Source organism: Eleutherodactylus coqui, chromosome 3 (genome assembly GCF_035609145.1).
Source record: "Eleutherodactylus coqui strain aEleCoq1 chromosome 3, aEleCoq1.hap1, whole genome shotgun sequence".
NCBI lineage: Eukaryota > Metazoa > Chordata > Amphibia > Anura > Eleutherodactylidae > Eleutherodactylus > Eleutherodactylus coqui.
This window is the reverse complement of record NC_089839.1, coordinates 295,500,301-295,512,677: the sequence shown is the minus strand read 5'-3', so window position 1 is coordinate 295,512,677 and position 12,377 is coordinate 295,500,301. Positions and strand designations below refer to the sequence as shown.

The 12,377-nt window shown below is 46.0% G+C and overlaps 1 protein-coding gene across 1 annotated transcript; it reads right to left on the bottom strand.

Annotated features, from left to right (window-relative positions):
• Positions 1-9,236: 9,236 nt before the first annotated feature.
• On the bottom strand, positions 9,237-12,120 carry JUN (Jun proto-oncogene, AP-1 transcription factor subunit). Its single transcript, XM_066597756.1, has 2 exons — positions 12,029-12,120; positions 9,237-10,863 (listed from the first exon to the last, which is right to left on the bottom strand). Exon 2 carries the CDS (start codon positions 10,791-10,793, stop codon positions 9,846-9,848), a length of 948 nt encoding a protein of 315 aa, XP_066453853.1. The 5' UTR covers positions 10,794-10,863; positions 12,029-12,120; the 3' UTR covers positions 9,237-9,845.
• Positions 12,121-12,377: the final 257 nt, after the last annotated feature.

The following is a 12,377-nucleotide window of genomic DNA, read 5'->3' as shown; positions in this document are numbered from 1 at the left end:
GTATCCTCTACAGGTCTCTATAACAAGGTATCATCTACAGGTCCCTATAACAGTGTATCCTCTACAGGTCTCTATAACAAGGTATCATCTACAGGTCCCTATAACAGTGTATCCTCTACAGATCCCCCATACCAGTGTATCCTCTACAGGTCCCCCATACCAGTGTATCCTCTACAGGTCTCTATAACAATGTATCATCTACAGGTCCCTATAACAATGTATCATCTACAGGTCCCTATAACAATGTATCATCTACAGGTCCCTATAACAGTGTATCCTCTACAGGTCCCTATAACAATGTATCATCTACAGGTCCCTATAACAATGTATCATCTACAGATCCCCCATACCAGTGTATCCTCTACAGGTCCCTATAACAGTGTATCTTCTACAGGTCTTCCATAACAATGTATCCTCTGCAGGTCTTCCATAACAATGTATCCTCTACAGGTCCCCCATACCAGTGTATCCTCTACAGGTCCCCCATACCAGTGTATCCTCTACAGGTCCCCCATAAGTGCATCCTCTACAGGTCCCCCATAAGTGCATCCTCTACAGGTCCCCCATAAGTGCATCCTCTACAGGTCCCCAATAAGTGCATCCTCTACAGGTCCCCCATAAGTGTATCCTCTAAATGTGCCCCATAACAGTGTGTCCTCTACGGGTCCCCCATAACAGTGTGTCCACTACGGGTCGCCCATAACAGTGTGTCCTCTACTGGTCCCCCATAACAGTGTGTCCTCTACTGGTCCCCCATAACAGTGTGTCCTCTATGGGTCCCCCATAACAGTGTATCCTCTACGGGTCACCCATAACAGTGTATCCTCTACGGGTCCCCCATAATAGTGTATCCTCTACGGGTCCCCCATAACAGTGTGTCCTCTACGGGTCCCCCATAACAGTGTGTCCTCTATGGGTCCCCCATAACAGTGTATCCTCTACGGGTCACCCATAACAGTGTATCCTCTACGGGTCCCCCATAATAGTGTATCCTCTACAGGTCCCCCATAACAGTGTGTCCTCTACGGGTCCCCCATAATAGTGTATCCTCTACAGGTCCCCCATAACAGTGTGTCCTCTACGGGTCCCCCATAACAGTGTGTCCTCTATGGGTCCCCCATAACAGTGTGTCCTCTATGGGTCCCCCATAACAGTGTATCCTCTATGGGTCCCCCATAACAGTGTGTCCTCTATGGGTCCCCCATAACAGTGTATCCTCTATGGGTCCCCCATAACAGTGTGTCCTCTATGGGTCCCCCATTACGGTTGTCCTCTACGGGTCCCCCATTACGGTTGTCCTCTACGGGTCCCCCATAACAGTGTATCCTCTACAGGTCCCCCATAATAGTGTATCCTCTACGGGTCCCCCATAACAGTGTGTCCTCTACGGGTCCCCCATAACAGTGTGTCCTCTACGGGTCCCCCATGACAATGTGTCTCTCAGATATCCAATCTCACTCAGCACTTCTACGTTACAAAAAACTGTGATAAAACTGAACGTCCGCATCTGAGGATCCTGTAACCGTTCTGCTGTGACCGGCGGCGGCGTTCTTCTAGTTCCAGTAAATCTTCTGCATTGCAGACCTGCGTATAAAACGTACAATTCCGTTTATTGCGCTCCAGTTTTCCTTACTGAGGTCAGAGGAGCAAAACCACAAGAAAACCACAACAGTTTGGGCTCAGTTTGCCCTGAAACAGCTGCGGTGTGTAATATCGTAACTCGCGGCAAACTGGGAACATACTTTGTTATTCTTAGTTATTGCGGATTAGATGCCGCCATCTTGGAGGACCTGCGAGATCAGTAAGGGTTCATTCATACAAACATATTTAACCCTTTCCAATCCACTGTCTGACGTCTGAAGACATTATGATTTAAGGCTGTACAGCTCTGATGTTGGAAGACGTCCGCTGGGGTTCTCTTACTGTATATTGCCAGCCTCTCTGATGTCAGAGCCTATCCAACGTGTCACCTCATGCAGTACTGGCTTTAGCCTGCAGATAGCGCTATTGTATAACAGCAGAAAAAGAGTAAGCCCCCTAGGAAAACCAGGATACAAATTGGATTGGAAAGGGTTAAATTGCGTTTTGCGAACGTGATGTAGATGTGTATAATACGGGGTACGTAATACATTGGTCTTCGCGCGTCCCGCTCACACTAGTGGTTTACATGGTGTATAATACGCGCGTAAAAAAAAAAGCAGCATGTTCTATTTTACCACGTATTACGCGTGATAGAGCCCTATTGTTCTCTATGGGTGCATATAAAATGTTGTACATACGCAATTACAATGCATATGCGCGGCATTTATACGCACCTCCGCTTAGCGACAGAGCGGGAGACTTAAAGGAAAAAATGAAACCAGGAAGACTGCGCATGACAGCGTGCGAGAGATACGATGCCATGCGCAGTCCAAAACCGCTGTGTAAGGCCAATTTCACACGGTCGAAAAAATTGCATCAAATTTGTGTGTTGCGAGAATCACGAATCTTGCGCGATTAGGAACCCACAGTATTTTGAATGGAGTCACTCATCGATTTTGAACACTAACCGTGGTACTACGCTCCCACTGATTTCAATGGGGCTTCGCAGACCAGCGCTCGAACACGGCGCTTCTAATGTCACCATTTTTTAGTGCTGTCTGCTCTATTTTTGTGCATTTTGGCGCTTTGTAACGCACCTCATGACCCATCACAGTGATGGGGTACGTTAAAAAACCACTGTAACATGCGTTCAAAAACACAGCTCAAAGTAACAGTAAGATGCCGGGACTTCAAATGCGTCATTTTGTGAGCGCCTGTGTGAGAGCGGCCTTAATGCCCCGCACGGCTGTTGCATACCATGTGATGGGAAATACGTCCAATCCTCTATCGCGTGTGAAACTCGCGTGAGGATCGGAACTAGAGATGAGCGAGCGTACTCAGTTCGGGTGTTTTTGCACGCGAGCACCGCTTTTTCCGAGTAACTGACTACTCGGACGAAAAGATTCGGGGGGCGGCGTGGTGGAGCGGGGGGTAGCAGTAGGGAACACTCCCCTCTGCAACCCCCCGCTCACCCCCGGCGCCCCACGAATCTTTTCGTCCGAGTAGTCAGTTACTCGGAAAAAGCGGTGCTCGCGTGCAAAAACACCCGAACCGAGTACACTCGCTCATCTCTAATCGCAACCTAACAGAAGAGATGTGAGGCATTTTTGCATTAAAAACGCCTCCCGTTAACGACCTGATATTGCGCTCGCCCGTAGGTAGGAAGCCTAATACGCGCAGTGGTTTACGCAAACACTCGTGTGAATGAGCCCTTTGTGATACAGGGGATGATTGGAAGAACGTGGGTGTGGTCAGCCCCCCAATAGTGAAACCTACTAGAACTCTGAATTGGGGTAAATGTAGTTTATTTTGAGTAAACAAGATTTGGCTAATCAGCGAGTGAATTAGTGAGGCGGAGCGCCCACCCCCACCCCTCGGGCCGCGGGCAGATGGATCGTGTGGTGATAATGCTGTAATGTGAGAGGTTAAGTGTGGAGATGTGCAGAAAGAGATAAAATATTAATTCAACGCCAGAGATGATGAGTTTTGGGTATCAAAGGGACGTCCGAGGGGAGATGGCGGATAGACAGCTGCAACATTAGATGGCAGGAAAGAAGATCACAGAGAAAACCGCTGTACGCGGCCATCTGCTCTGCCGACAGAACTACAATTAGGGACGGTTTTTTGTGGTAAAAGCTTCAAATGGCCGGAGGGAAAATAGGCCTCAACTGGCCTCACAGGTGTTCCCATAGCAACCAGTCAGACTCCAGCTCTCATCTAACCTGCTGTGGGAAAATGAAAGCTGCAGCCTGATTGGGCCTCATCAAAGAGACTAAGAGGAGACGGTACTATTGTCCGTAGCAACCAATCAGATTCCAGCTCAGAAATAAAACCTGAAATCTGATTGGGCCTCGTTATCAAAATGGCACGGAGATGAGGCAACCAATCAGATTCAATATTCCTCAGCAGGGTAAGACATAAAAGCTCTGATTTTATTGGGCCGTATTACAAACTGACTGAAATGGAGGCGCCTTGTTTCCCATAGCAACCAAACAGATTTCACCTTTTTTTTTTTTCTTCCAGAGATTATGAAATTGAATTTGAATTTTGATTGGTTGCTACGGGCAACAAGGCTGTTTTGTAATAAGTTGTGAGAGATCGGTCTGTCACGCGTCCCTTTTTTAAAGTTTTATAGCAAAATGAGTGCAGAAGACTACGCTATTCTTAGGCTTGTGTCACACGGGCGAAGTTGCACACGCAATAAGTAGAACACATTGATTTTGCGCACAAAAAAAATCGCAGCGTGCTCTTTTTTCCTCCACATTTGCGCAGGAAAAGAACATTTTGAATTCATTACACTAACTGGCCATAGCAATGACTGGAAACATCGTTGCAGGTTTTTTGGGGCAAGCACAAATGTGCACGATTTGCGTACGGAAAAAGTACACTAAGAAACACACTTGTATGTGCAAATGTGCACGCAAATACGAATACATCCGTGTGACGCAGGCCTTGGGGCGGTTTCAGGTGAACGTGATTTGCTCCCTTTGTGCGACTGTGTTTTTTCCGTAAAACGGGGGGAAAAAATCGAACCCACTGATTTCAATAGGATTTCAGTGGTTTTGTTTTCACTATCGGGATTCTCGCCCATTAATTGTACGCCCGAGAAAAGATGGGACCGGTAGTGAAGCGGGGATGATCGGGCGGCACTTATCTTCCAGCGGCTTTTTTCAAACTCCTGCGCTCTGGCATGGAGTTTGGAAAGCCGGAGTAGAAAAAGAAATTCCCCTTGTTCAGGCGCAATTACGCTATGGGCCGCCGAATGTAGTTGCGCCCACACTCGTCTAAATAAGCCCTAAACATGCTTATGTAAGGGCCCATTCAAGTGACCGTGATTTCAGCATGTATTGTGGCATGGCTGTGTGACACACGGTGAATGGACTTAATGAAATACATGGACTTTCATTGATCCGCTCGCATTAGCGAGTAAAGACTGCGTGTAGGTGAGCCCTATTCTCTTGTATGGGTAGCGTATGCAATGCCTTCCACACACCGCACATTGACGCTACCCCAAAACAAAGTCACACTGTGCATTGCTGCGTACATGAGATACATGGTCATGCGCGGTGCACTTGCTGCCATACATGGTCACACACAGACCGATAAAATGCTGCGGGACTCCTGCAGCGTTTTACGGATACGGTGGTGTGAATGGGCCCTAAGGCCGGCTTTACACAAGCATATTTGCGTGCGCAATACACAGAGAATGGAACCCATGGATTTCATTGGGTTTGTTTACATTTCCGTATTTTGCGTGTGGATTTCGCTGGCGCAAAATAGAGCATGTCCCATTCCTGCATGAAAAACTGCGTAATTCCACTGGAAAAAGTACATATCTGGAACTCATTAGACTAATTAGCCATTTCAATTGGTGCATCTTTGTTTGCCAAGCGCAAATGAACATGCCTTGCGGGCGCAAAAAATATAGAATATGCCGATGTGTGAGCGAAAAGGCATAGTTCATTCCGCAAAAAAGACTATGCTCAGGCGCGCAAATATGTATACACTCATCTGAATTCGGCCCAAGGAAGGAAATAAGGAAACGCCATTGTTTTTGACAATTTTTTTTGCATTATTCGAAATTTGATTACCACGTGCGAAGCTTCCTCATGACGCCATCTGATCCTGTTCTGGGGACTGAATCCATCATACCAGTGAACCGTAGCTATGCATGGACCCAGGGAAGCAGCATGACACCCATGTTGGAGAGGGCAATGGTAGACTGATTAGCTGTCACTTAGTGTTACCAGAAATACAGATGTTTCCTTCCTCGCCTTCAGATATCCCGAGACGAGCGGCGTGAGATAACAGCTTCGAACAAAAAGACATTTTTTGTTACCCATAATGCCCGGGAGAGTAAGGCCACCTTCACATGGTGAAGCGCAGTATTAGGCGGATATCGAGCTTCTCAATGTGCGTTTTACCCGCGGATGCAACTTTTTCATGCACAAACGCCTCGCATCACTTCCGCCCCTCCAGCGCGTTTCCCGTACGTGAGGATCGGAAAGTGTTCCCCACTGATTTCAACATCACATTTGCATGCACAGCACCCGGCCTGCGATGTATGCGACTGTCCTGTTGAAAACAATGGGCGATGCATTCCAAGGGGCATGAAAAAATAGGACATGCAGCAATTTTTTCACCTCCCAGCATCGCTGTCAGCGGCAAAGAGAATTCTTTTTCGGCATCTAATCGTTGGTCATGTTCACACTGAGCAATTATCGCTCCAATTCGCACAAGCCAATGGTTACTTTTTTTTAACAGTTATCGTTACGTGTAAAAGGGCTTTATAGCAAAAGTTTTGTTTTTATCAAAGCTTTTCATCTCGCACCCCTTGTCTTGGGCCAAGAAGAAATGTAAGGAAAGACACAGCTGTAGATGAACTTGACAGAGGGAGGTCGTGTAGATAAAACGTACCAATGAACATCTCCTGCCTGCCATTTTACACTGAAAGCGACATCGGCCCCTTTACACGGTACACTGTATATTGGGGTCATCTGCTTCACTTTTGTCACCTCTAAGTACTGGTTGAACGGACACTGTCATTACTTTCTACCCCCCACAAACTACGTTACGGTGAGGTACATTTCATACTCACCGTGCTCCCCGTTCCAACGCTGTGCCCACCCACAGTGGCATTTGACTCTTTCTGTGCGCGAATCACCCATAGAGATGTGTGCACAGAAAGCTGTCGGCACGCGAGGACACAGCGCTGTAGCGGGGCACCTGGCGAATAAGAGACATACCTCTCCAGACACCCTGTTCCACCATCTCTGAGCCCTGTTCACATGGGATGGATGCGCTGCGGAATCTCCGGCATACAGTCCGCAACGTTTTGCAATCCCAGCAAAATTAATTGTGTTTTAGCGATTTCTTTGTCTACACAGAGCAGAAAATATCCGCTGCGTTGGCTATGTTCGCATGGAGCGGATACTCTGCAGAATGTTTGCCGCGGAGTTTCTGCAGGGCAGTTGATAAACCGTCCTGAAAGCCCTAACATTGCCGTTTATTGCAGATTTTGTGGCATTTTTCTTGGCTAATAGTTTCTTTTTTCAGTGCGGATTTTAGTGCAATTTTGATTTCTGTTCGTTTACTTTACTCAACATGCGGAATCGCACTAAACCACGCAATCCAACCAACCATCATGGAAACACTTGGGGATTTGACTTTTATATTACCTGTATGTTAAATTCTTTTGGCAGAAAAAGCCGCTAGTACGCTGCTTTTCAACAATAAAATCCGCTCCGCAAGCACAATTACGCAGCGGATATTTTCTGCACCGTGTAGACGAAAAATCACGAAAACTCATTCATTTAGCTGGAATTTCAAAACGCTGCGGATTGTACGCCGGCATTCTGCAATGTATCCATCCCGTGTGAACATAGCCGGATTTTAATGCTGCAGAAAAGCAGCATAAAAACAACTTTTTCTGTTCGTTTCAGCCGCAGTATTTAACATAGAGCTAACATTCAGATAAAGTAAAAGCACATCATGGTGATACTGTCCTTTCGGGACATAAAGAAACGTTCCTCAATAAATATCGATACAGCCACCCGACAATTTAAATGACTCTTAACAAGTCTAATAAGTTGCAGCAAAACTTTTAAATATGGCTTCTTGAGCCACAAAGGTCTTATGAAATGATTTGCCTCCATTGCAACGACACCACAATTGAGGCAGCACGGTAAAAACAAGATGGCTCCTGTGGAGACAACAGGATCGCCCCTAGGAGTTCTTCTTTTCTCCCTTCAATTAAATAATCATTTTATAACAAAAATCGCACTAAAATCTGCACCAAGAAAATATCACGAAAACTGCAGCAAACAACTTTACGCCCCTCGGAAATTCAACAGTGTATCCGTCGGGTGTGAACATAGCCTAATGTAGTTTATGGGGCTCAAACATGATGGCAGTGTCCCTTTAAGGAGGCTAACGAATGGTATGCTGTAACACAATGCTAGGTGAACACTAGCTGCAAGTGTGAGTTGCGCTCAAGAGATTTCAGTGCAACGCGCATCAGACACCAATCAGTGTGCTGTCTGATATATAGACAGCACTTTCACATGCATTGCATTTCCTAGTTCCCCTATGTGAAATGGACAGGTATAGGACACGCCGCATGTTTCTGCACATGAACTATGGGTCTGTGTGAAAAAGCACCCATGTCAGAAGCTATAATGGGGCCGTGAGCTCTCTATGGACAGCACATGGCCCCAATATACGCTAGTGTGCACCTCACCTTAAAAGTCAAAATGTTATTAGAAGGCATCCAAAATTATATATAACCTGTACATACGGTAATTTATGCTTTTCCTTTACCCAAATATAGCAAAGTATACATAATATTTTTTTATTACGGTTTTTCTTTCTTCAGTGTACTGTCCCTTTAAGAGTTTGTTAGTCACATGATACATACAAGAAGAACAAACTCTGCGTTGAAACTTGCCACGCTAGAAATTTAAATTCAGAGAAAGGTAAGAAAGCAAGATTTTTACTTTAAGTAACTTGTGGTATGTACTATACAGTGAAGACTTCCTTGTGTCGGTACCGTAGTTTCAGTTTTGCATTATTCATATCTAATTACGTTGTTTCATGTCATATCTTAAAGAGACAGTGCATGATCCTAAAAAAAGGTACAGTGTGCTCACATTTTTGGTCCTATTCCATTTTAGAAATGTAGACAAGGCTATTATGGTCAATATGATACCACCCGTAAACTGTGCATAATTAATACAAGGTATGCATGCATGTATGCACAATTTGCACAAAAAATAAGCTGATTTTTTTTTTTTTTATATATCAAGTTTTTTTTGTTAAGGGAGGATTAAAAAGTATCTTTGTGTATACAAACCGACATGCATAACCTATAAATGCAGAACTTTCATATATAACTTATTTTATCATAACCCTGTGCACCTTTAAACCCCCTCTTCCCAGTTTGCATAGATTAATACTATATTAAAAAGGCAAAAAAAAAACACATGAAATACATTTGACATCATGCACTTTTATTGCAATGTAAAAAAAAAAAAAGAAAAGAAAAAAAACAATATAAATAATAAAAATAAAAATCTAAACCGTTTCCAAATTTTTGAAAATTTTCTTAAATAGAACATGTGGAATCATCCTCAAAAGCAAAGAAACAAAAAAAAAAACATAGAAAAATTATATCACTTTATTACAAAGGTTAAACTCAAAAGAGTTCAAAAATTCTCTTATTTACAAGACCATGATGGGTTTTCAGCTCACCCAAAATAAAAGACATAAATATAACTTACAAAAAGCTCGAAGCAGTTTCTACTGACACGCTGTCAGCGTTTTATAATATATAAAAACAGCTATGTACACATTTATATATATAATATAGAATTAAGTCAAAGACAAGCAGAATTTGTCATATATATAAAAAAACTTTTATCAGACAACTGCCCCCCGCCCCTCCCCCTTTGTACGAGGACTACAGAAGTTGTACAGTCCGTATAGCAGATTATCCGTAATACTGAACAATCGTAAAAACTTTTTAAGGGTCCGTGCAGGTCTCAATGTTACGCACAGGCCTGGTGCTGTAGAATTGATCCTGCTCTCTGCCCTACCACCTCTTGCTCCGACGGGAGGCCAGGCAGAGCCCCCTTCGCGCACGCGTGTTCAACAGTCAGATCACGGACGCCTGTTTATGTTTTCTCCTCCAATCAGGAGTTTCAACCTGAAATTGCTTCACGTTCTCTCTGCACGCTCTTTCCTCGCTCTCCTCGCAGCCAGTCCGTTCAGAATGTCTGCAGCTGCTGCGTTAACATGAGCTGGCAGCCGCTGTTGACGTGATTCATCACTTTCTGTTTGAGCTGGGCGACCTGCTCTCGCAGCATGTTAGCAGTTGACGCCAATTCAGAGTTCTGGGACTTTAAGTTTTTCACTTTGTCTTCCAACCGGGCGATGCGTTCCAGCTTCCTCTTCCTGCACTTGGAGGCTGCGATCCTGTTCCTCATACGTTTCCGCTCGGCTTTTATCCTCTCCTGAGATTCCATGTCGATGGGGGAGAGAGGAGGGGTCTCGCCGGGCATTTCGGGCACAGTCTGGGGCTCTTCTTTCAGAGCCTGCAGCCTCGGGTGCTGCACAGGGATGGGCGGGCTGCTGTGATGCTGGGAGGCGAAGCCCATGGCGCTGCTGTTAAAGGCAGGGGTGGTGCTGATGGTAGTTGGGTTGAAGTTGTTGAGGTTGGCATAGACAGGGGGCTCGCTGTGCAAGCTGTTACTGTATCCATTGTTACCCGCGATGGTGGAGACAGGTGTCAGTCCAGTGCTGGCGGGGGGCTGCGGTGCAGCAGAGGGGACATTTGGCAAGTTGTTCTGGTTATGAAGTTCTGCCAACGCCCGGACAAACCCTTCCGCAAAGCCCTCCTGCTCGTCCGTGACATTTTTAGGGCAAAGGAACTGGGTCGGTGTGGGGGTGGTAGTGATCATCCCATTGCTGGACTGGATGATGAGCCTCTCTAGTTCTGGTGAGGCCAGCTTGAGGAGTCCAACATCTGGAGATGTTAGGAGGTCCGCCGCTTTGGTCCTCAGGTGAGGCTTGATGGCGCTGGATGGGTCGGACAGGTTCAGAGTCATGCTCTGCTTCAGCACCTTGGGGTTGTATCCGTAGCCGGCAGGCTCGGGCTGGCCGAAGGCGGCGCTCAGTGCATCGTCGTAGAAGGTAGGTTCCATCCTAGCAGTCATACACACTGCAAGCGAACCACTGGGAGAAACGTGGCGTGCGGCAGCGCTCACTGGGGTCTTCAAATACGTCCTGCAACAGAGCAAAGGAAAACAGATTAGTGGGATGTCCCAAGTGCAACGCCCCAAGATCTAGAGGGAACCCCAATAATACTGCACCCCTATAATTCTGCATGTCTGAGTTGATTATATATACAAAGTTCTACTGAATAATCCATATAGTCCCCCCATGACACCTGGCTGTGCTGAAATCCCTGTCCCCTACAGCACATCCTATACTGATCCCTTAGTTATAGGGTTGCTCCATCACATCCTCTATACTGACCCTATTCTTCTGTGTAGGTCACCACTGTCAGCACCCTTTTATTTACAATTATGCTAAACTTTTAGACTTCTTCATGACCCTCTCCCCCCCACCCCGGCACAGATGATCATATACACATACTCCTATACAATTAACCCTGTAGTCACTCCTATAACATTTAGGTTTGCATTGCACCCCAGTCCCCTATACCACATCCTATAATGATCTTGCTCCCATTCTATCCCTTATACTGACCCAATTCTTTGTCCCTATATGTCACTATTTTCCTAAAACTTTCAAACTTCTTTATGACCCCCGGAGGAGTTCTGCACCCCTGAGATGATCATATATACAAAGTCCTACTTAATAATCCCTATACATACTCCTAATAGAAGTTATAGAGGTGACTATAGGAATAAAGTGTGTAGTGCACCCCTCAAAACAATCCCAATCCCCTATAGCACATCCTTTAGTTATAGGATGGCTGCATTACATCCTCTATACTGACCCTTTTCTTCGTCCCTATGTCAGCACCCTCTTTTTTTTTTACTATTTTCCTAAACTTTTATACTACTTCATGACCCCTGGAGGAGTTCTGCACCCCTGAGAGGATCACATACTCCTACTAAATAATCCCTATAGTCACCCTATAACTTTTGGCTGCATTGTATCTGGGAGATGATCATATACATCTTCCTATTAAATAATCCCCATAACTTCCAGGTGTAAACTGCCCCCCTCAAACCATCCCAGTCCCCTATAGCACATCCCTTAGTTATTACATCCTCTATACTTCTTCCCTGTACTTTCCTATATGTCCCATCGGCAGGACCCTCCTAGTTACTGTTAGCCTAAACTTTTCGGAGGAGTTCTCCCCCCTCCGGCCGCTGCTCCCCTCCATCCCCAGCGCCTCCCGAGGCTCCCCGGCTCTTACTTGCAGTCTGTCCCGGGCTGGGCTGTGCACCGCTGGGAGCTCCGCTCTCTCACACTCTGAGCCCGGGCAGCGTGCAGCTAACTCTTATCTGCGGGCAGTCACCCACTAAAAATAGACATGATGTCACCCCCGCAGCCTGCCATTGGTTGAGGAACAGGGTGGGCGGGGCTAAGGGTGCAAATGAACCCTGGTCGTTATGGTGACCGCCCTAGAAGATTCTAACTGTTGCAGAGGATGATGGGATGAGGTAATGCTGGTCACCCGGCCGCGCTGCATTGTGGGCTGACGTCGTGTTGTTGGGGGTGTCGGTCTCCGGGACGCGGTTTGATGTGTGTTCCCGCCACCTGCC